This window comes from Homalodisca vitripennis, chromosome 2 (genome assembly GCF_021130785.1).
Source record: "Homalodisca vitripennis isolate AUS2020 chromosome 2, UT_GWSS_2.1, whole genome shotgun sequence".
Classification (NCBI taxonomy): Eukaryota; Metazoa; Arthropoda; class Insecta; order Hemiptera; family Cicadellidae; genus Homalodisca; species Homalodisca vitripennis.
Genome location: NC_060208.1, coordinates 46867320 through 46892513, shown reverse-complemented (window position 1 = coordinate 46892513; position 25194 = coordinate 46867320). Strand labels below are relative to the sequence as shown.

The 25194-nt window shown below is 32.7% G+C and overlaps 1 protein-coding gene across 1 annotated transcript; it reads left to right on the top strand.

The window, feature by feature from the left end:
* The first annotated feature begins 10159 nt into the window (after positions 1–10159).
* On the top strand, positions 10160–24859 carry LOC124353890 (pre-mRNA-processing factor 6). The gene is given in 3 exon segments (XM_046803936.1): positions 10160–12757; positions 12759–13290; positions 22543–24859. Coding segments are annotated over 2 exon segments (2793 nt in total). The 5' UTR covers positions 10160–10489; the 3' UTR covers positions 13284–13290; positions 22543–24859.
* The last annotated feature ends 335 nt before the right edge of the window (positions 24860–25194 follow it).

Sequence of the window (25194 nt, the reverse complement as noted above, 5' to 3'; positions counted from 1 at the left end):
AATTCAAGAAATACGTAAAACTTGTCTTAAGTCCATAGTGGTACAATTAATATTTTGCTATTATTAACAACTATACTGCCTTCGTGGTCTGATTAAGAAGATACGAATGTCCACAACGAAAAATAATAAAAATGTAATTAATGTTTTGAAAAACATATTGATTGTAAAAGGATACAAGGGGTTCCGAGCAAATGGAGTTACCGAGTACCGTACCAGGACAAATGTCTGAAATCCTTTGTATATTCTTAATAATACATTTTAAACAAAACATTAATTATACTGTGAAGACCGGAATAAGTTAAAATCAATCAAATGATGAATCAAGTAAACCAAACATTATATTATTGTTCACTTCCAATTAAACTTTAAAATTATTCATAATTATATCACTGTAATAGTGGGATGTAGTAAATACTCTATATATTTAAGTATATTTCTCTTTAAATTTGTGTGATAAACTATTTATTATTAATCATTTATATTTATTTTAGGTTTAAAAAATCCTTTAAAATATAAATTAAGTTGATTGCTTTTAAAAGTGCGATCTACCACGGAACAGAATATACAAATCGCAGTACGACGCGAGCGCATCTAATTCATACAATATTGACAGCTGACTCACAGTTAAATTAATAATAACTATACTACTCAACAATTTAACAAATTTTTTTTTTTTTTTTTTTTTGACTTTAATTTATTTACAATCTGTTTATATACAACAAACAATAAGTAAAATTTGATGATAAATCTTAAGGACATGGTTAATCAAAGTTCATTAACCTTAATTAACATAAACATTTAAGAGATTTTTTATCTTTAAAATCGATCAGCTAAGTTTAAGAAATCATGTCTTTTTAGCCGAAATTGATGGTCACTGTTGTCCAGCAGATTAATAGCCAAGTAGTTAGGATGAGAGGTTTAATTTGTTTTGATACTTGATGCAGAACTTTGGAATTTCTTCAGTAACAAAAGGGATATTCGTGTCTTTGTGAATGACTTCAATTACGAACAATACCATGGGGCCTGTAATATCTTTCGGAGAAACTTTAGATTGGAAACGCTGTATAATTTCAATATTTGATGTAGAAGCAACTCCCCACAGTTGAATTCCGTACGTCCAGATGGGCTTTAGAACAGTCTTGTACAACAACAGTTTGCTTTCTATTGATAAATGGGATTTGTTCCCAAAAAGCCAATTTAGTTTTGAAAATTTTGAATTTAATTGGAGCCTTTTGTTCCCATATGTGTGGTTTCCAAGTCAGCTTCCTATCGAGATGTACACCCAGATACTTAGCTTCATTTCTTTGAGGAATTTGAATGTTGTTTAAAAACACTGGTGGACAGGTGTCATGTTTCAACGTAAATGTGACGTGAATCAGATTTAGTTTCATTCACTTTAATTCTCCAAGTTTTAAGCCAAACTGTGATAGAATTTAAGTTAGTTAGTTTGTAGAATTTGTGATGCTACAACATGGTTGGAGTGGGATGCCAGTACGGCAGTGTCATCGGCGAATGTTGCTGTCAAAGAATTTTGATTAGTTGGAATGTCTGCAGTGAAAATTAAAGTACAGCACTGGTCCTAGTACACTTCCCTGAGGTACACCAGAGTTTATTTCATTCAGATCTGAAAGACAATCATCAAACTTGATTTGGAAAATACCTTCGTTCTAAATAAGATTTTATAATGTTGTAAACAGTGTGAGGTAGATGACTTTTTATTTTAAATAGAAGCCCTTCATGCCACACTTTGTCAAAGGCTTGACTCACATCGAGAAATGCTGCAGAACAAAATTTTCTTGATTCCAAATCTTGCCTTATTATATTAGCTACTCTATGGACTTGTTCGATAGTGGAGTGGGTGCACTCTGAAAACCAAACTGATGATTGGTAATTAAATTGCATTCAGTTATAAAAACCTGAAAGTCGTTTTAAAAATAACTTTTCGAATAATTTAGAAGGTATAGGTAGTAGACTGATTGGCCTGTAGGGACATTACTTCGTTTTGAGGTTTTCCTGGCTTAGGAACAACATAACTTGAGCCACCTTCCATTGTGATGGGAAAGTATTCAAGCCTCAAAATAGCATTAAATACGAAGGTAAGAAAGAGTATGGCTTTCCTAGGAAGCTCTTGTAGTATCTTACCTGTTATTAACTCATAACCAGGGGCCTTTTTGGGATTAAGATTTTTATCTCATCATATATTTCAGATGGTTTAAAGGAGCCAATAGGTAGTGAGAGTTGGTTAGGTGAATCAAGAAACTCCTTTACAACATGTCTATTATCAAAGTTGTTATCTACAGGGTATGGTTTGAAAACATTACTAAAATATACAGCAAACAAATCAGTTTTTCTCTCTGTTACTTTTCGCCCAAGAACCATCTGGTTTAGATATTGGAGGAATGGGCACTTGCGGTTTCTTTGTGCTTTTTGTTACTTTCCATAAAGAATAGTCTGTTGCTTCAGTTGGGAGAGAGATTTGAAGTGAATTCTTGAAACCATATGTTTTTTAAGTTTTTAAGCAAAATCTTTAACTGTCTTGATGCTCTGTTAAACATTGTTTTATCTCTTACATTTCTAGAATTTTGCCATATTCTTCGTAAGCGACGTTTTTTGAGCAATGTGCTGCTTAATATATATTGGGTAATGATATTGCCACACGTTGTGTATTAAGTTCAGGCGTTTGCACTCCAAGCAGATTTCTGAACAGTATAATTAAAAATTTCCACAGCGTTGTCTATTTCCTCTCTTGTTTTAAGTGATATATTAAGACTTAAACTGTCATTTAACGTTTCACGAAACTTCACCCAGTTTGTGCCTTTATTCGATAAGGACGCTGCCTTTTCTTTCAATACAAATGATGAAACTTATTGATAGGATGACCGGAGAGTGATCGGACGATAAATCAAGAGATGAAACAGCCTCCATATAGTTAGGAGAAATACCTCCGTAACAAAGAAATCAAGAAGATCTGGAATTTTGTTGGGATCTGAAGGCCAATAGGTTGGTTCCCCTGTAGATACGTAACTCAAGTGATTGTCATTCATGCAATTTAACAAATTTCTACCTCTGGGTTAATCAACCTTGAACCCCACATGACATGTTTGGCATTAAAGTCACCACCTGCTACAAAACGAGGCCCTAAAGTTTCGAAAAATTCGTTGAATTGAAGTTTGGTAATATTGTGCCTCGGGGGGCAGTAAACACCAGAAAATGTAAGTGGTCCCATCCAGTCCTCAACCACTATGCTTGTAGCTTGAATATGATCTTCTTGAAATTAGGTAATTCATAATGTTTTATTTAATTCTGATTAGCACAGCGCTACCTCCATGCGCCGTATTGTCAGGGTGGTTTGTAGAATAAAAAGTAAAATTTGGGATTTTGAAAAAATTTAAGTTTGTAAAGTGGGTCTCAGAAATTAACATAATATCTATTTTGTGTATTGAAATAAAAAGTTGAATATCTTGGCCATGTCGGGCCAAGCCATTGGCATTCCAGAGTCCAATCCTATAAAATCTATTCATTTTAGTTTTGATATGACAGTTGTCAATAGGTTAATTTAATGTACCTATTTGCTGGGCTTGTTGAGACATCATCATTTCGAACTTATTTAAAAATCCATCAATTATTTGATTCAGATTGTGATTTGCTTCTATATTTTGATTGACCTGATGCCACTCTAGCATAAGATAAGGTTGGTGATACTGGTTTGAGACTGATTACCTGTTGAATTTTGAGTACGAACAGATATAGGTCTATCTACTTCTCGATCTTGCACTGGAGGAGGAGTGTCTTTTTTTAACGCTGGTCTTAGAGGTGGCTGGAAAAGCCTTTTTCTTAATATCTTTGTAAAATAGAGCAACCTTTATAGTTGGCTGGGCGCTCACCACCACATAATACACATTTGGGGAGAGGAACATTTACAGATTTATTACAGCTGCTAGTATCATGATCTGAGCCGCATTTTACACAGCGGTTTTGGTACCAGCAGTAAGCCTTTGTGTGCCCATATCTTTGACACTTTTTGCACTGCACCACATTCATTACGTTTGTAAGGGGGGCTCAAGTACAATTTTGGCATTTAGTAGGAATTCAATTTTTAAAAATGTCTTTGTTGTTTGATGCTGGCTCTAAGTCTACAAAAAAAATTGACAGTGGATCTTTAGATTTGCTACTTCTAAGGTTCGACACATTCCTAACTTTTGTGGTTATAAGCTTCTATAGCTGTTTTAATTTCCTGGGGTTCCGTAGAGAAGTGCATATTCTTAAGCACTACTCTATAAGCTCTGTCACCTTTTATTTGGTATGTATGGAAGTTTACTTTCATGTTAGTTAAATTGTTTGACTAATGCGCGGTAGGCTTCAATAGTACAGTGTGTAATTTTTACTTTATCTCTAGCTATGCATTTAAATGAATATGGACTCTTTTTTAATTACTTGTTCAATGTTTACCATCATTTTACTTATGTTGACAATGTTGGGGACAAATATAGGTGGAGGCCTCACCTTCGTCCTACATTTGTCGTCATTCATCGTTTCTTCTTCAGAGCCCTAGGTTGGCGTTCTACTCAGCATTTCAAATCTGTTGTGCAATTCAATAGGTCTAGCAGTTTTTGCAACGTACTCTGTAGGTCTACAAGGTTCTTAACATCTGAAACGTTGGCTGTTGACAAATGTCTTTTGTTTCTAGTTGTTTCGATTTGCCACTCGTTTTGATTATTGAACATCGTCATTAGAAATAGTTTTTACCTGAAATGATGTTCATTGTTTTGCTTATTAGAACAATAATTGTGATCATTAGTTATGGTATCAAAATCCAAACAGTTTGAGTTGTTTGAAGGGGCAAATTTTAAGTTGTCCATTACCTTCTCACTTGAAAAACTACTAATAGTAAACAAACACTGAAAACAATTAAAGTTAACGGGTAAGGTTAGTTGTAGGAAAAGTACTGGAAAAAAAAAAGATTACGAAAAAAATCTAAACATTTTTATGTAAATTTATGAACAAAAATGTTTTTAAGAACTGTTTTATATAGTTTTAACCACTAATTGGGTAAAAAAAAACTACACTTTAAATTAAAATAAAAGGACACTAACACTGAAACAGCACAGCTGGGGTTCACACATTATTTAACAAAATGAATAACAAAATATTGTCAGCAAAAACATAATTCGTAGAAAAATCTACACTCAAGGAGTAACTACATTAGTAACAAATATCATTAAATTAGCATGGATAACAAAAAGGAAATAACAGGAAACCATTCATTTATTAACAGCCAACTTAAAAATTTTTTTGGAGAACAATAAAGAAAAGATAACCCACTTACAAAAATGTCACTCCAACTACAACAAAGTGTACCTAACAAAGGCTTTACACTGGCTAGGGGAACAGAAAAAAAAGTCCAGGTGATTAGAGATGTGGCTGCCCAGTCGTTGTATCCGCTCAATTGTGCTGTTGGACTTCAGGAAAGATGGATGGTGCTTTCTCTCAACTCCAGGGATCTAGTACGCCAATGACATATAAAATGCACACGTTCCAGAAGAAATGAAGAACCTATCAAATTGTTATTAAGCTCATAAAGAAACACGACATCTTAAACGTCTCTTCTAGCTTCCGGGGAGTTCAAACTTATATAATTTAACAAGTCTGAGACTGGTACTTCATTATAGTTGTATACTAACCTGTAGCCAACAATTCTAAAAAAAAGACTTCTCTGGACTCGCTGGACTTCTTGCCTAAGATAAGATGAGGGGACCATACGATGGAAGAGTATTCCATAAAAGGATGGAAGTACGCACAATAAATGGCTATTAATGACATTAGTTCATTTAGATGGCGAGAGACCCGTGACATCATTCCCAACATTCTCAATGATTTTCCACAAACTCTACGCACATGGTCGACAGGACTTAAATTATGGCGGAGAAAAACTCCCAGGTCTTTTGTTGATGTCTACCGGTTCAGTAGGTGGCACATAATCATCACAAGTCACTCGGGATTTTTTTCTGTAAAATGACACAATAAAGGATTTTTCCGAATTTAAAACCATATCATTCTGTTTACACCAATGCTGAACCTCACGTATGGCATACTCCAATAAAGTACAATCACTCTTTTAATTAATTAACAATATTTTGAGGTAAGAATACAGTAATGTAATTCACATAAGTTGAGTTGTCTCGTTCGACACCTACAAGCATCGGTCCACCCTAAATAGCTTTAATGTGGTAGTAGAGCTTAATATGTCCAGAAAAAAATACGATTCATTTTCAGCTTGGCTGTGATGTAATTTATTAACAGATTGAACAATAAAGGCCTAATGGGAGAACCCTGAAGCACCCCTGAAGATGCTACAAAGTCATTCGAAAAGCCAGCAAACTTCTCAAGTATTTTATCGGTCACATAGCCCTGACAATAGTGACAAATCTATAACAATTGTGTCCTACTTATACCATAAGCTTCAAGGTTAGCATTCAGAAAATAATTATTAACTTTGTCGAAGACTTTGCTAAAATATAGATGACATCCATTTGACTTCGCTCTGAGCAGGCCTCTACTATTGTGGGTGACAAGGTTTTTTACTGTAAATCTTCGTTTGCAAAACCCATGTTGTTGAGTGGAAATCCAGTTGGCAAACACTGGCTAAATTATATTTTGCATTGTTTTTTCAAATACTTTAGCAAGCGCAGATTGTATCACTTCAGGCCTGTAAATTCATTGGGTACTCTCTTGAGTCTGATTTGAATATTGGTTTAACAAAACCAGTTTTAAGCACATTCGGGTACAATCCTGACTTTAATGATGCATTAAACAAATCCGTAACTACGCAGATAAGATAGCAACATAGAATATTAAAACATTTGGAGAAATACAATCTGGACCGTAACCTTTGGATTTGTTCAATCTAGATTGAACACATTTATGTCTGCTTCCTGATTTCTTTGAATAACATAAATATTTAAAGGTTTAGAGAAAAATCGTTAAGTAACTCAGAATAATTTAGCTAACAAGATAATTACACGCAAAATGTACAATAACGATAAACGAAGTTGTAAATAATTTTTGTTCTTTTAATTTGAAATGCGGTTTCAAATATTTTTCAACTGAATTGCGATAGCTGCAGTCACATTGTCTCGTTAGGATATCTACCAATCCGGAATACGTAAAAAACAGGACAAATCAGACATTTTCTCAAATCCACCCAAAAGTTAAAGCAATCTTTTCTCATGTTTGTACTTTTCAATACGTGTTTATGTTTTATACTATGCTATTAAGTATAAGGTTTATTTAAAAAGTTGAGCTATATTTATAAATTATGTAAAGAATTGACATGAGAATTGAAGGAGTGCTCTTTCAATTGGAAGTAGTTGTAATTAAATCTGGCGCTTCTAACGACTGGGTTTATTGGCATGCCGATTAAATAATATTTTTATCTGAATTTGGTTCAACTCTTGCAAAATCGTTATTGTAGGTTTCTTGAAATAAAACATGCAATTTCCAACTACTAACATTTGAATTATACATGAGAGGTTTGCTTTTATTTGTAACTGAAAACTTTAATTTAAATTCAGACCTTTACAAATTATTCACAAAGTATTTTTTGTAACATTTTCAGTTTTTAGCATGTACTTAATTGTTTCAGAACGTGCTACAATGCCAAAAAGGGCCAAATATGACTTAAAGGCCCTAGTAAATGCAGTAAGTGATGTGGAAAAAGCAGCCTCTAAAAATACAGAGAACTACGAGCCACAATTCAATTTCGCCTGAGTACAACATTTGTTAAGGCTTCACGTGGACCTGCATCTATTCTTATATCTGACGAGGAAAATCTTTTAGAAAAATGGATCTCAGAATGTACACGCAAGGGATTTCCCAGGAGAAAAGATGAAATTCCCATTAGTGTACAAGAATTCTTGATAAAAGTGGAAGAGAGAACCCTTTCAATGACAGTTTTCCAGGCAAAAGCTGGTATAAGGGGTTTCTAAGTTGCCATCCCAATATATGATAAAGGGAAAGTGAATCTATTACTAAGGCCTTTGCCTGCCTTAGTGAAAAAGACCATTGAATGGCTTAAGGACATAACAAAGTACATGAAAGAAGAAAATGTCAGTGACATTCTTAGTGATCCTACCCGTGTTTACAATTGGGACGAGACAAATTTTGTTCTCTTCCTAAAACAAGTATGGTAGTGGATATCAAAGGAACTTTACATTTTTATGAGGTTGGTCAAGGGAATGAAAAAGAGGGAGTCACATGTATGTTTTTGCATGTATTGATTGCAGCAGCAGTTCTTTATCAGATGTTTTACTGTGGCCAGACACCCTCAAAAGAAAAGGAAAATGACGTAGAAAGAATACCATATGTAGTGTCTTCAAAACAGTGGAAAGTCTATCTGACGAAAAAGGAAAGAAAAAGAGGTTAAGGAAAGTGAAAAAGGAGAAATAAAACAAAAAAGAAAGCAGGGAACAGAAAAAAACATGAAACTGTTCCAAAGAGAAATGTAAAAGAACTAGAGCCATACAAGTGCATCATCTAGAGTGCTAGAAAAATGGAAAAACACAGTTTCAAGTATTGGCCAAACAAGGATGCTCTAAGGATACAGTCTAAACTAGATAAGTTTAGCATTGAAAATAGGCCTACAACTATTGGACTGTGTTACAAATGTGGAGGTAATTTCAAACTAGAAGACAGTAAAACGGAAGTTGAATGTGATCTAAGTTACAAAACATTTCACAGAAAATGCATTAACAACATACATTTTGAAGAAAGTGTACCGATATATTATATTTGTAATGAGTGCATTAAATTTAATAATAATATTGCTAATAATCTCCTTTTTTTTAAACATATTTACAAAGCATTGTCTTAAGTACAAGTAAACCATTGTGCCGATGATATATAATGAACTGTAAACCTGTGTTGGTAAAGCCTAAGTACAGTATTACTTCCTTTACCGACTTGCATTGTAATTAACACGTAAATTTTATAATTATTTAAATTATAAAAGAGATTATGTATACTTCTGCAGTAGATGTTTACATTGATTAATGTAACTTTATGCCAACACACACACACACACACACACACACACACACACACACACACACACACACACACACACACACACACACACACCGTACATAAGTGTGTTCACGGCCTATTTAAAAGAAAGTGTTGCAGCTCAAACAATATTCTAATATGGTCAATAGAAAATAGATGCAATTTGGAAAAGAAATGATTCAGAATAGCTTCCTATTTTATTAGTCAATGAATTATATTCTTTTTACTAATCATTGTATTAAAAACCAAATATGAAAGCGATTAAATTGCAATGAATGCTAGGACACAAAAGTTTTAAAGAAAGTGAAATTTCTGGTAAAATCTTTAAATTGAATAATGATAATATGAGTTTTCAAGCAAATTATAAATTATCATAAAATATAGACGTATTTATAGAAATAAGAAATACGATTTTTATAAGAGCTAGCAGTGCTTTTACGAATCCTTATAAAGGCCAGTGGTAAAAACAAGTACAAACAAATTTAACCGAATCATAGTGGATAGGAACGAGTATCATAAAAGAATAATAATTTATAATTACAATGATTGTGTAGGTTGAGATTATGAGACATTTGTAACGCGCCAGGACTACATGAGATTAAACAAACTAATTAGATAGTACTAACTGCACGACGCGTAGGAACAATGTGGTGTTGAGAAATCAATTTGTGTCAATGAATGTATCGTTTTTTTAAATATTAAAATGTACCTTATTAGAAAATTAAGAAGAGGAAACATTTATATTCTAACAAATTTGCTAATTTTATTTTTTATGATTAGTAAAACGTATATATATATATATATATATATATATATATATATATATATATATATATATATATATATTCATTCATTCGTTAAATTTGTATAAGTGTCAATAGCCTAATTTAATTTCAATAAACATTGAATCGCAAAAAGTATATACTTATATATATTTAAATGGTTTTAAAACCACATTTTATTTTATTTATTATGAAATAAATGTTATATGGTGAAAATGTAATTAATGTATACATAATATAAAAGTTAAATAGATCACATTTCAAGTTGGACGACAAAATATACATGGCTTCGTAGTACCAAAAAAATGAAAAAAAATAAGTTAGACGGGGATAAATCGTTTGTTGGTGTAGTTAGAGAATTGAGTTGAGGTTATTATTGGTAAACAAAGTGAGATGTATACAACTTAGAAATTTTGTGTTTATTAATTTATCAAATGTGTATTTGAAGCTGCATAAATAATTTCTGATTTGTGTATAGTGATATAATATAAGATTCTATTCGGGTATATTAGTTTTTCACAGTGTGTTAAAGAAGTATTAGATTAACTCAGTGAAGGGCATTGCATTAAGGTTTGCAAAGTATTTGGAGGTTTTATTATTATTATATTTTTATTAATTGATACTTCTTAATATTTTAAGCAAACAAAATGACTGCTCCACCAGCTGCTCTTGTGAACAGAAATAAAAAGCACTTTATGGGGGTTCCAGCTCCCTTAGGTTATGTAGCTGGTGTTGGAAGAGGTGCAACAGGCTTCACTACTAGATCTGATATTGGACCTGCCAGAGATGCTAATGATGTTTCAGACGACCGCCATGCACCTCCGAGTAAACGTAAAAAGAAGGAGGAAGAAGAAGATGACGATGAAGACTTAAATGATTCAAATTATGATGAGTTTTCAGGTTATGGAGGTTCTTTATTTAGCAAGGATCCATATGATAAAGATGATGAGGAAGCTGATATGATATATGAAGAGATTGATAAGCGAATGGATGAGAAACGTAAGGAATACAGAGAGAAAAGGTTAAAAGAAGAATTAGAAAGATATCGACAGGAGAGGCCAAAAATTCAGCAGCAGTTTAGTGATCTTAAACGAGGCCTTGTGACAGTTACAGAAGATGAATGGCGGAATGTTCCTGAAGTAGGAGATGCTAGAAACAGAAAGATTCGTAATCCTCGTGCCGAGAGATTTACACCTTTGCCAGACTCTGTATTGTCTCGTAACTTAGGGGGAGAATCTACCACATCTATTGACCCTAGTAGTGGTTTGATGAGTGCTATTCCACATGGAAATGCTACTCCAGGCATGTTAACACCAACAGGGGATCTTGATCTCCGAAAGATGGGACAGGCTCGTAATACTTTGATGAACGTCAAATTAAATCAAGTGTCTGACTCAGTTGAAGGACAGACTGTTGTTGATCCCAAGGGTTACTTAACTGATCTACAAAGTATGATACCGACTTATGGAGGTGACATAAATGATATTAAAAAAGCAAGACTTCTATTGAAATCTGTTCGAGAAACCAATCCCAACCATCCTCCTGCTTGGATTGCCTCAGCTCGACTTGAGGAGGTCACTGGCAAAGTACAGGCAGCTCGTAACTTAATCATGAAAGGTTGTGAGGATAACCCAAAGTCTGAAGATTTATGGCTGGAAGCAGCACGATTGCAACCACCTGATACAGCCCGAGGTGTGATTGCTCAAGCTGTCCGTCATATTCCCACTTCTGTCCGTATTTGGATAAAGGCAGCTGATTTAGAAATTGAGACCAAAGCAAAGAGGAAAGTGTATAGAAAAGCTCTAGAACATATTCCAAATTCTGTACGTCTTTGGAAAGCAGCTGTAGAATTGGAGGACCCTGAAGATGCACGGATACTTTTGAGTAGAGCTGTAGAGTGTTGCCCTACAAGTGTTGATCTATGGCTCGCATTAGCTCGTCTGGAAACCTATGAGAATGCCCGGAAGGTACTAAACAAAGCTCGGGAAAACATTCCCACAGACCGACAAATTTGGACTACTGCAGCCAAACTCGAGGAGGCTAATGGAAACAATCATATGGTGGAAAAAATAATAGAAAGGGCTATAACATCTTTGAGTGCCAATGGTGTGGAAATTAATAGAGAACATTGGTTCAAAGAGGCTATTGAAGCAGAAAAATCTGGTTCTGTGATTTGCTGTCAATCTTTGGTGAAGGCAATTATAGGACATGGCGTGGAAGAAGAAGATAGAAAACACACTTGGATGGAAGACGCTGATGCCTGTGCTACCCAGGGTGCTTATGAGTGTGCTCGAGCAGTATATGCTCACGCTTTAGCAGTTTTTCCTAGCAAGAAGTCCATTTGGTTAAGAGCAGCCTACTTTGAAAAAAACCACGGAACAAGGGAATCACTTGAAGCATTATTGCAGAAAGCAGTTGCTCACTGTCCAAAATCAGAAGTGTTATGGCTTATGGGAGCCAAGTCAAAATGGATGGCTGGAGATGTACCAGCAGCCAGAGGAATCCTTTCATTGGCTTTCCAAGCGAATCCTAATTCCGAAGAGATCTGGTTAGCTGCTGTAAAGTTAGAGTCTGAAAATTCTGAATATGAGCGAGCAAGACGACTGTTGGCTAAAGCCAGAGCCTCAGCTCCCACTCCACGGGTTATGATGAAGTCAGCCAAACTGGAGTGGTGTTTGGAAAATTTAGAACTTGCCCTTCATTTGTTGGAAGAAGCCATCAAAGTTTTTCCTAACTACGCAAAACTGTGGATGATGAAGGGTCAGATTGAAGAGCAACAAGGAAAGCCAGAGAAGGCTTGGGACACTTATAACACTGCTATTAAAAAGTGTCCAACAGCTGTCCCCTTATGGTTAATGTTATGTAGTTTGGAAGAAAAGAGAGGCTACTTGACTAAAGCTAGGTCTGTGTTGGAAAAAGGGACGTCTCAAGAACTCTAACTGTGCCCAACTCTGGTTGGAGGCGATCCGTGTGGAATTTCGTGCTAACCTGCGTGACATTGCTAACACGCTGATGGCAAAGGCTCTCCAGGAATGTCCTAATTCAGGAATTTTATGGGCCGAAGCAATCTTCATGGAACCCCGACCGCAGAGGAAGACGAAGAGTGTGGATGCTTTGAAACGATGTGAGCATGACCCCCATGTACTACTTGCAGTGTCCAAATTGTTCTGGTGTGAGAGAAAATTACAAAAGTGTCGAGAATGGTTTAACCGGACTGTAAAGATAGAGCCAGACCTAGGAGATGCCTGGGCATATTTCTACAAATTTGAGTTGCTCAATGGCACTGAGGAACAACAAGAGGATGTCAAGAAGAGGTGTATTGCTGCAGAACCCCATCATGGAGAACAATGGTGCAAGGTATCTAAGAATATTAAAAACTGGAGGCTCGTCACTGAAGCAATTCTCATACTTGTAGCCAAGGATCTGCCTATTCCCATCTAATATACAGGTGAATATAAAAGTAAGTTAGATTTGAGAGAAAATTAAATAGGCCTTCAAAAAAATTAGGAATTAGTCAAATGAGTATTGGATACGGATTAATTAAGAATATGTTTAAATAGCAATTCATTTTAAGGGCTTTACATTTTTAATGTTCATAGTAAAAACAAACTAAATACTTAGGAGAATTAAATTATTTAAACAAAAATAAGACCTGGAACTTTTTACTCGTGTTAAGGTTCCTTAAACCAAATTTTAGGTAGTAGGCCATGTAACTTACATTATTCACAAACAATAGAGGATTGAGTACTGTAGGCTAGACTATGGAATATGCTCCCATTTGTGTATACAATGAATAGGATTATCTTAAGTTGATGGGACCAAATATACATAAGAAGAATTAATTTGAGAAATGTTAGCTTTTATATTTATGTATATGCACATCAATAGTTTGTATATATTTATGTTTATTGAAATCAATTTAGTAAAAGTAAGCGTGTTTATCTCCCTTATTTATCAACCGATTCTCTTAAACTTGGTAGTAACATTGGAATTAAATTGTGATAACTGTGACTTTTTTAATAATAAGTCGTTTTTTAAGATATATTTATGCTTAAAGATTTTAGGAAGCCACCGCCATTTTAAAATAAAGCTTTTAAAAAGTTGAAACTTTTTCTGTAATTGGGCTTTCAGAGTATTAAGGTATACACTAAATTTAAACTTATTACAACAAACCGTTCTTAAATTAAAAATTAATTTTTAAGTGAAAAAAACTAAATGGTGGCTATTTAGATGTTTATTGAGTTTTCGGAAGTTTCAATATAATATTTAGGTTTGTCTTCACTCCAGGAATGATACCTAAAAATATTGGTAGAGAGTTCACGGACACCCTGTGTAAGTCCTAAAGATAGGCCTTGAAAAGTTATTGCAGCGAAAGTAAAGCGGTGGCATTGTTGGATTGAGTTGTGTGTTGAAAGTTGTTTATAGTGTTACTGATTCTCTGCTACCCCTTGGTTTTCTATTTTTGTATTACAGCAGTTCCCACAACCTGTGGTACGTTTACGCCTTGGGGTATGCAAATAAAATCAGTAATGGTGGAAATTGATACTTTTTTTTTTTTTTTTTTTTTTTTTTTTTTTTTTGTAACACATAATTTTACATAATCATGGCCCCACCAAGTCAACATGAGTTATCGGTGAGGTCCATAATGAAACCTAAAAAAAAGCAAGATACAAAATTACAGTTTCATTAATTATTTGTTTTGATCAGTTTATAGTTCATGCTTTTTCAAGAAAATGTTATATTGCTCTTTGTGTGGCTGTGGTGCTTCTATAACTCCAGATTTTTAAATATTGGCATTTTATATAGCATTAAGGGGACAATACATACATTATTCAGAGGCTATGTCTCAGTACAATGATTTGGTAGGAGCCATGAATTTGGTATAATAAACTTAAAAATTATTATACTGTGGTGTAGTAACTGACGATCTGTCAGTGGTCAATGTATGCATGACTCATTTCGAGCAAGCTTGGACTAGGTGTCTGAACAAGTCTTATCTCCATTTTTTAATTGTGCTTAGTGATTATTAGTGTGTAATTATGGTTTTTTATATGTTATAACAGTATTTATTTACATCTTGAAATGAATGATACATCATTCAATATAGTGGCTGATAACTGGAATACTAAAAACCACTGCAAGTCGTGCAGAGATTCATCTTGGTGAATTGGCAGTAGCAAGCAGAGTTCAATGCAGATTGACATACAGTCGCAGTTAGACAAGAGTACATCAACAATCAATACTTTGCTGTTATGAGATAAGATAAGCACTGTTAAAAGATCTCAAAACAGCTGTTCTCCACACATAAAAAAGAAAATATTTTGATGAATACTTGAGGTATGGGTTTTTATTTGTGGTTGATAATGCCTATCAAAAGCAATATTGCGTTATATATGGAGAAATTTTATCTAATGGCAGAATGAGACTGTCTCTGTTAATGTGTCATTTAAATACAAAAATAGATCATTACTTTCTTCCAAAGATTAGCGAACAGACCTAATGTGACTTCATTTTTCATCTGTAAACAAAGATAATGAGGATGCAGTTAAAACGTCTTATTAAATTAGTTACCCCATAGCCTAGTTTTAAAGCCATAGTTTCGTAAAAAATTTAATTTCTGATTTCATTAAAATTTGCTGTCAGTTGAGCGTTGGTGAAGAACGTGTATAAAAAATTGAAAAAAATGTCTTATAAAAATAATGGAATTTCCAGGAGAATTAAGGATTTGTCTGATGATATTGAACCTTCCATCTTCTATTTAAGATGAGAGCACTGACATTTCTAATTTAACAATTTTGATTATTGTTGAAAGATAATAGAATGGTAACAAACTCGAGGGAAACCTATTGCTATTTACTCTCATGTTTATATTTAATGCAATCCATGGTTTCCACAAAAATGATAATATAAGAAAATTCAGAAATCAGAAATTCTTTATTGTCAGACAGTATAACACTGCAAAATAGCGTCAACAATAATATGTAATAGTTAATTACATTAAGTTATATTCAGAATAGCCTAATAAAATTAAATATAAAAACGTCAGATTAATTAAAATAGCATTAAAATTTTTGTCAATGCTAAAATAAAATAAACTAAAGCTTACATAGGTGGCTAGTCTTAACATAAAGCTTAATATAAGCTAGTCTGACCAGAGCACTCGACAAAGTCCCTGACACTGTTTACTGCAATATTTGCACTGATGGCGGAAAATCTGCCTGGCTGTAGCAAAGATTTGCAAACTCACATCAAAGAAATAGCACCTTTTGTTGCTTGGAGGCATTGCTTTATACATAGACAAAATCTAGCTTCAAAACACTGTTCTAGTCCATTGAAAGAAGTGTTAAATCATTCTTTAAAAATAGGTAATTTTATTAAGGTCAGGGCATCAAAATCTAGACTATTTAAGTTATTACATGAAAATATGGACATTCTACATGTAGGAGTAATTTTTCATAAAGAGGTAAAATTATATTAACTGAGACAGAAGCTAAATTATTTTTAGATTACTCTTTTGAATTAGATTGCAAGTTTATTGATGGTAATAAGCTATCTGACATACTTCAGCGTTATTTTTTCAAAAATAAACTCAATTAAAAATATAACAGCGATAATTTATGAAGAAAGCAGAGCGTTATATTTCCACAAATTTTAAACTCAATTTGAAAAATATTACTGCAAGAATTGATGAATAAAGCAGTGAAGTATATTTTCCCTTTACAAGCTTAGTACTTGTTGAGAACTTTTTTTCATATTTATTTAGGACTAGCCTAAACCCGCGGCTCCGCTCGCGTGGCAGTAGAGAGGGCTACATCAATCAAGCATCGAAAAGAAATACTAATTTTATTATACGTTTTTCCAATTAATTTATTGCTCTACTAATACATCGTAGCATATCATAAAATCTATTATAAAAGTTTTTTGTTTATTTTAATGCGTTTTGGTAAACAACGTTATTAGTTGTATTATTTGGAGCATAAATTTGACATTTGTGACACGTTGTAAATGTCAAAAAATGTTTGTTTACATAGAAACGTCAAAAATATTTATGTTTACTTAGTTACTGTCAAAAATAACAACAATTTTTTGTCGCATTATATATGTTTACAAAGAACAGCTGATTAAAAATTTGAAAAGACTCTTTCACTTAATAACATATGTTTGCTGCAATGCATTTCTTACGGGTATTTCTGTAACCAGTGGGGCGGAATCCTGAATCGGGAAAGGGATAAAAAGTATCCTATAACCTTCTACAGATCAAGACGAACAAATTAAAAAAAAAATTAGGCGAATCCGTCCAGCCGTTTGTGAGTGATGCTGTTACACACGAACAGTTTCATTTTTATATATATAGATTGAGTAAACTTTTTATAACCAATAATATTTTCAGTACACAGAAACAAGTTTTTTGAATCATTTTTGCCTGTTGTAGCAATTGTCAACAATAAAAGTCTGTATGTAAATGACAAACTCAAGGGGAGGTTGACAAGAAGGGGGTACTTGTTACGAAAGCCTACACAAGGGGCTTGGGATATAAAAACAAGATAGGTAACCACTGATGTATTATGATGGGTTAATTTTATTATTATAAGTTGTGTTTATTTTATAGTGATAATTTCTTATATGTCTGTTAGAATAGCTTACTAATAATCTAATAAATCAATGCAAGTTGTTTATTTCAATTAATTGCAATTATTTCACATTACGTTTTAATATCTTTCTAATAATTTTGTGTTAAAATCATTTCTAATTTTTAAAGAAACATTTCTAACAACAATGAATTAAATCTTCTATTAAATTACGTGTAGCCTCAAGTAATATTGTCATCCATCAATATTCACTTAAATAGTAGAGCTATGAATTCCATCATTCTTTTACTAATATGTCAAAAAAAATTTAGTGTGTGTTTTTAAAATTTACGTTATAACATGCTAAAATACTAATTTATGATGTGTGTTTTTTTAAATAATCTATAAATACAGGTTTTCACAAAGTTCATCAGAATATTTAATGCTGTCCTCCTTTTTGCTTCGATGATGCTGATTCTAAAAGACTGGACTTCAATTTGCAGACTGTGTTGTTATACCAATATTATTAAACAGTTAAAAAAATAGAACCACAAATAAATTATCTACCAATATTATTGATTAAAATTAATTTGAACAATAAAGAATTTATACTGGCATGTGGAAGGCATACTTTAGGTTATTTGAAAGTAGTTTTGTACACTTTGCTGTCAACCACAACTAAAACGTGACCCGGCAACTAGTAAAAATATACACTGTTGCAAGTCATAGAGGTCATAAAACAGAATGCTGACCTTGTATATCATCTCTCTGATTAATATTTAGATGATTAATAAGTATGTTTCTTCTCTGGAGGGACTTTTTCAACATCATTTTAAATGGGTTTAAGGGGTTGGGTCATTGGGTAAAGGGGGTGTTACTCAGGAGAGAGCAAATTAGAGGGTTCATTAAAATTATAATGTTTTCTGTTGTAGTCGTTTTTTAGTTATCATGGTTTTGTTATTTAAAGAAAGTTTGTATTAGCCTATTGTATACTGGAACTAAATTAATTCTTTCATTTTCAAACTTTTGATTTTTCATGTGGTATTTTATATAAATTGTTATCGACTGATGAAAATGAAGTTTTATAATAAATGATTATACCGGGTCTGCATATGATATAATACTCCGCCCTTCTAAAATTTTAATGATTGGATTCCGAAAGTTAATTTATCTTCAAAATATTTCCAAAAGTTAATCCTTGGATTCCTCTCTCTCACGCTTCATCAGCTAAAATCTCCTCTTTTTCCACTCCTCTTTTTCCTCTTTTTTGTACCATAATATGACATCCCTAACTGGTTTTCTCCCAGCAAATAAATGTAGTAGGAAAACAGTTCCCCAAAATTATGTAATAACGATCATCTAACTTCCTATTAATCAAATATTACAATAAGAAGTTGCAGCAAATGGAATCATTATATATGTCTAACACAGATATAGTCAGTCATGTTTTTGATACAGCAAAAGTATTTATATTGTAATTATTAAAAGAAATTTAGATTTAATTTAAATTTCTCTCCTATGTCAGAAGATCTTATTTCAAGGTTGTAGTACAAATCCTGTTGGTGTTTACTACAAGCTGGGCAGTACTTTGATTTATACTCATAGGTTTGTTATCTGCCTGTAGTAACGACAACAGTAGAAGATTATCTGTGCACTTTACTATCTCAGTTGGGTTGGCCTATACCTACCCTAATTAAAATTCTGACCATCAAAATAACATATACACCCTTTTTTCATCAATTGTTTAGCACTTTAATGTTTACCATAGACAAGGTTCCATTTCTCTAATTATAAATTGATATTTCTGTGTTTTCACTCTAAAGAAACATCTCTGATTAAAAATATTGTCGCTCAACACATTTCTTGATGAATGTAGCTGCTTTGAACCATTTTGGCAGCAAAAACCTTTTAATTAAATAAACTTAATATTTGGTGAGATCTTGAATGTTGTTTTTTGCTGACTAAACACGGTAAACATTGAATAAAAAATAAAGTAATTTTCCTACCATTTAAACTAAAGGCATATGAAGCGCCAAATGAAAATGTCGTTACATTGTAAACAAATCCTAAATCAAATTAAACCTTAAAAAATACAATAGAACATATTCTGTGCATAGACAGTGGATTATGAAGGCATTACATACACTTATTTCCTTTATACTGTATATTAAAAAAACAAATTTTTAAGGATTTTATCTTTCAGTTGCTTGCTATATTTTTCAACAAGGTAGGAGTATGCCCTACACCATGTGTCGCGTAATAGGCTTTGCTCAGGTTGCTTGCTAAATTTCAAATCTATTGCTCATTTCATTCTTGAGATGTCCTGCTGACTGATATATAGTCGTAGACAATCATATAGAAAAGAAATTTTTACATATCCCCGTTAGACAAAGAGAAGTTGTGTCAGCTTTCTGAGTGGTAGGCCAAAATCCATGTTTATGGTTATTCATCATCATATAACTCATTTTTGTCTGTGGAAATAAGTTTCATGCAAAATGAGAAGAGTATATATGAAATATATCTCAATATATCTTGCCACATAATACATTCATATTTTTGTCACCTTTTAAGTTAGGTTTCATAACAGTGTAAAAATAATGAAAATTTCAGTGAGCTAGAGGGGGTACTACAAAGTGAGTGCGCTGAAATCTATATCACTATATCTATATTGTTTATCTATATCAATAAAATGTCACATGTTGAAAACCTCATATGTTTGTACTCAGTTTGTGTACAAATTTATTTATTATCCCATTTTCTTGTCAACATCATGGTTATACTTCATGATGTAAGAATGTAAGAATATTCACTAAAGGCTCAGCCAAATCCCATGGAGTGACATGTGCCATCATCAAACTCAGTGTTGCTCATATAAAAATGAAGCTTCATGCAAACTTTTAAGGCTATAGAACAGTTAGTTATCGAAATATCTTGCAGACAGACAGACATAAAGAAATTTTCCAGTGTCTGGAGTGATAGGCTCGCTAATGCCAATTAACGCTGGGTATTTATCATCACAATTAGATAATAATTAACATTATGTACTCTGTCCTGAGAGCCATATCTTTAGGATTACAAATTTGTACTGATTCAAGCACTTTCACATGTACACGCACAGGCCTAATAGTATACCTGCTCTTTCAATCATTGACTATGTTCCCAATGTGTGTTAATCAGTTGTATTAATTTTTCTTAAATTCATTTAACCCAAGAATTGGTAACTGTTTAAATTTCATTGATTTATTGCCTTTGATAACCAATGACCAATGTATTCACTATAGTTAACTCGACTATTTTGTATAGTAACACAAAGTTTTTCAAATTTAATAATATATATATATATATATATATATATATATATACAGGGTGTTTGAAAAGTATGGGTACGGCTTAATATTTTAAAAACCATAGTAGATAACAGCTATAAACTTTGCACAGTGTCGTATGGCTATGTAAACTATTTTCCCTTGCTATTACCATGACATGCCAACCATGGGGGGACGGCCCACAGAGGAAAACATGGAAATCTTAAATTGAAGCATGGGTCGAGTGATACCTCATTTGAAAGAGCTCACTTAGTAGAGTTGAATTCCGCAAACCGCATCTCAAAAGGTTTATCCAATCAGAAATGGCGGGTTGTTTTAGGTACACATTGTGAAATACATTATGCGCTGCCATTTCTGACTGGATCGTCGTATTCTGATGCGGTAGGCGGCGTTTCACTCTACTAACCAATGTGTTTTCACTGACTTTTTTTTAATTAGCAAATTATGTCATAAATTTATAACACAATAAATAAAACACAATAAATACCGATGTTTTTTAGTTTTATTTATTGTGTTATAAATTTATGACATAATTTGCTAATTAAAAAAAGTCAGTGAAAACACATTGGTTAGTAGAGTGAAACGCCGCCTACCGCATCAGAATACGACGATCCAGTCAGAAATGGCAGCGCATAATGTACTTCACAATGTGTACCTAAAACAACCCGCCATTTCTGATTGGATAAACCTTTTGAGATGGGGTTTGCGGAATTCAACTCTACTAAGTGAGCTCTTTCAAATGAGGTATCACTCGACCCATGCTTCAATTTAAGATTTCCATGTTTTCCTCTGTGGGCCGTCCCCCCATGGTTGGCATGTCATGGTAATAGCAAGGGAAAATAGTTTACATAGCCATACGACACTGTGCAAAGTTTATAGATGTTATCTCCTATGGTTTTTAAAATATTAAGCCGTACTCATACTTTTCAAACACCCTGTATATATATATATATATATATATATTTGACTTAAGTTGGAAGGAATAATTATTGTAACACCATTGTTGTTTTTTTGTTTGTTTATGTGTGTCATTTATTTGCTTTGTGTGAATACATTACATTACTTGCAGTTATTTATTATGATATAAAGTGTAAATCTTAAACTGTTCAAATTGAGAATTGGAGTCTGGAGTCATAATTCAGGTTGAGTTTTGCTACAGGTTATTTTTATACTTTAATTGCCAAATTAGACCTAAGTGTTTAATGGATGTGAAAGTTTGTAAGCTAGGCATTCAGGATGTTTTCTATTTCATCGTCTGTGACAGCAGTGTAGTTGTCAGTATCAGATGACGTCATCGTGACTCATTATTGATTATGCGTGATTGAAACCTGTTATTTATTTGTAAATGGTAAACTATCTGGTCAAAAATATGTGTGTCATATCAATACAAATTTATTAAAAAATCACATGTTGAATGAATCAAATATGATTGATTATCCTTATGTTGAATATTACACTTTTAACTTTACCACAATCACCTATAACCATATTACAAAAATTTTATTAGATGTATTAGTAGATTACACTGTCATATATTTACATACATAGTTAATTATTTGTTAACTAGGTCCATATTGTTTTGTGCAAGGATTAATAAATATTCTTTATTTCTTTAGAAACTGAAATATCCAAAACATGGAAACAAAACTGACTTTCCAGATTTCTGTTAACTACGGTACTATAGATGCCAGCAAGGAGTGGCTTGACTGGAGTATATACCATATGGCTTTTATCTGCTGCTCAAGATGTTGTTTTCTTGCTTTTTATTTATTTTTTTAGAATTAAATGTATGTTCTCTTTTTTCAGATCCTCTTGAATCCATATATTAGAAGAATGGATAGTTGTGTATATAGTTGATGGATTACTTCCAACACAATTAACCTCCCTGCAAGATTGGTGAAATAATTCACTCCTACCTTCTTTCAACATGAATGTAATGTAATTTTGTGTAGTTAATAAAATATTAATGTGAATTTAAATTTACAGTAAGAGTATATGCAAATTTAAATATATTTATTTATTTATTATTATACATACAATTGTATAATTTATTATGGATTTGAATGTAAATGCAACTTTACATTTATAACTTTTATAACATTTAAAATTCATTATTAACCCTTTTAGTGCCAGAGTATGATAAAAAATTTTGTTCGAAAAGTGCTAAAGATTTCTCTCACGGTACCTGCTGCTCAAGATACAAGTCATATATTTTTCAGTTTCACATGGGAAATAGCGCTTTGAAGAATTATTCCACTATAAAACATAATATCAATTGAAAGAGAAAATTAAATTAAATACAAACATAAAAAGTTGCGATTAATATTTTGAAAACTGTATAAGTTATGTTGTTTTTTTTAGAAAGAATACAGTTTTTTTAATCATAAACTTCCTTATTTCAGATTTTTTATTTTTCGGTAGTATTCACGACATTCATATATATGAAAGTTGGCATTAAAGGGTTAATGATGTATGATTTGAACAGATAATTGGGCTAAGAACATTTGTCATTTTTGTGTAATTCATACATGTAGTAATAAACACATTAAAATCAAAGTTAACAACAAATAAGCTATACTCCTAAGAGAATAACATACACTTGAAACTAAGGACCAAGTCAGGAGAAGCTCAAATTGAAGATAATGACAACACAAATGCACTACTAAAACAAATGATACACTCAATATTGCAGGTGATGAAACTGCATTGGAAATAAGGAATTCTTTTTAAGCATCATCATCAGAACAACCTAGCTCAACAACTTGGAACAAAGGACAGGAACGGGGAAAGAGGAATGGACTCCTTGCTGTTAACTACTTTACTCTTGAACTCAGTCACTATACACATCTAAATTTTATTGGATAAAGTGTCTTTAATTTTTATAATTGTGTTAGGTTTCCTACTATTTTACTCTTTATCTCGGCCATATACATATCTAAATTTTATTGGATGAGGTCTCTTTAATTTTTATAATTGTGTTAGGTTTCCTACTATTTTACTCTTTATCTCGGTCATATACATATCTAAATTTTATTGGATGAGGTCTCTTTAACTTTTATAATTGTGTTAGGTTTCTTAGTTTTCTTTTTTTATTGGTAGCTAAAGTGGCCTTACTTCGACATAAGGCTGCCTTAGTAATTGATCTGATAATTTTATGTTGAAACCTTAATTTATTTTTGTCCAAAAAATTTCACAATGAATCCGACAACCTTTTGACTGCTGTAGATTAAGCAACCGGCTGAGCCAGTTATGCTGAAATCTTTTAAAGTGTATCGACTAGTAACTATCAGGATATAAATGACAGTTTATTCCACAGTTGTTGTACTATAGGACGATTTTAGAATAGAATCTTAGAAGATGTTTAGTTCATGGTATTCTGTAAAACACTGAACAACACATAGAGCGATGTTGCAACTCTCACACATGTAGGCGGTTTTCATGTTTCGGTTTTTCTCGTCTCGTGGTTGTGCTGCAGACGACACATCTCCTCGTTGGGTTTTCTTTTGTTTAGTCGGCGGGATAAAACTTGGAAGTGTCGTTGATTAAACATAGAACAATGTCTCCATGAGACACGTGTCCACCTTTCTTTTTGTAGTGTATGTCCATGCTCTCTTCAAGTAGTTAACAATGACTTCCAAGTGAAACTCTTGAAATGCAGATCTTTTCCGATTAAACAGAGAAATATAGCATAAGCATTTAGCAAAGCCATGGTCAAATATATGAAAAAAATAACTTTTTATACCATGAGTGGTTCTAATACTTTCCACATGAATTAAAAAAGTAATTCCTGCTCCTCCCACGCAAGTTTACAAAAATTTACTCATTACATTACATTTATTCATTTGTTTTTTTAGAATTTTACACCTGAAGAAGAAAGCAGATAACTTATTTAGTTCTTGCAATTTAACTTAGTAAATCCTTTTATCCATTCTGTAACTTCTTTCCTCCCATATAATGAACTTTTTTTATTTTACTGATAGTTTTCAAATTCATTTGTGTTAAGGCTGCATACTGTTTCTATGAAAAAGTCTTTGTTCAAAATATTTGTAAATCTTTGTAAATAATTAGAAATTATTTTCTTTATACCATAGCAATAAATAAATATGTTTACATTGAAAATGAATTTTCTGTAGAGTATTCTATACCCTTTTCCACTTACATAATATATATGATGGTGTAAAAATCTATGAATGTTTGTTTTTATTGGAAATATCCTATATTGAGTGAAATCTCTCAGAGTTAAAAAAGGCAATTTTCACAAAAATAACTATAAACGTAAGTGTAACCACTGGGTGTGAACAAACAAACCAATGTTTTTACCCGATTTGGTATAACTCTATCTAGATAAACTAGCTTATAGACAAACAAAAAACCATCAAGATATTATATGTAAACTACATGATTTGCTAACTACCTCTTAAAAAAAAAATTATTTCTGATTTCATGTAATAATGCTAT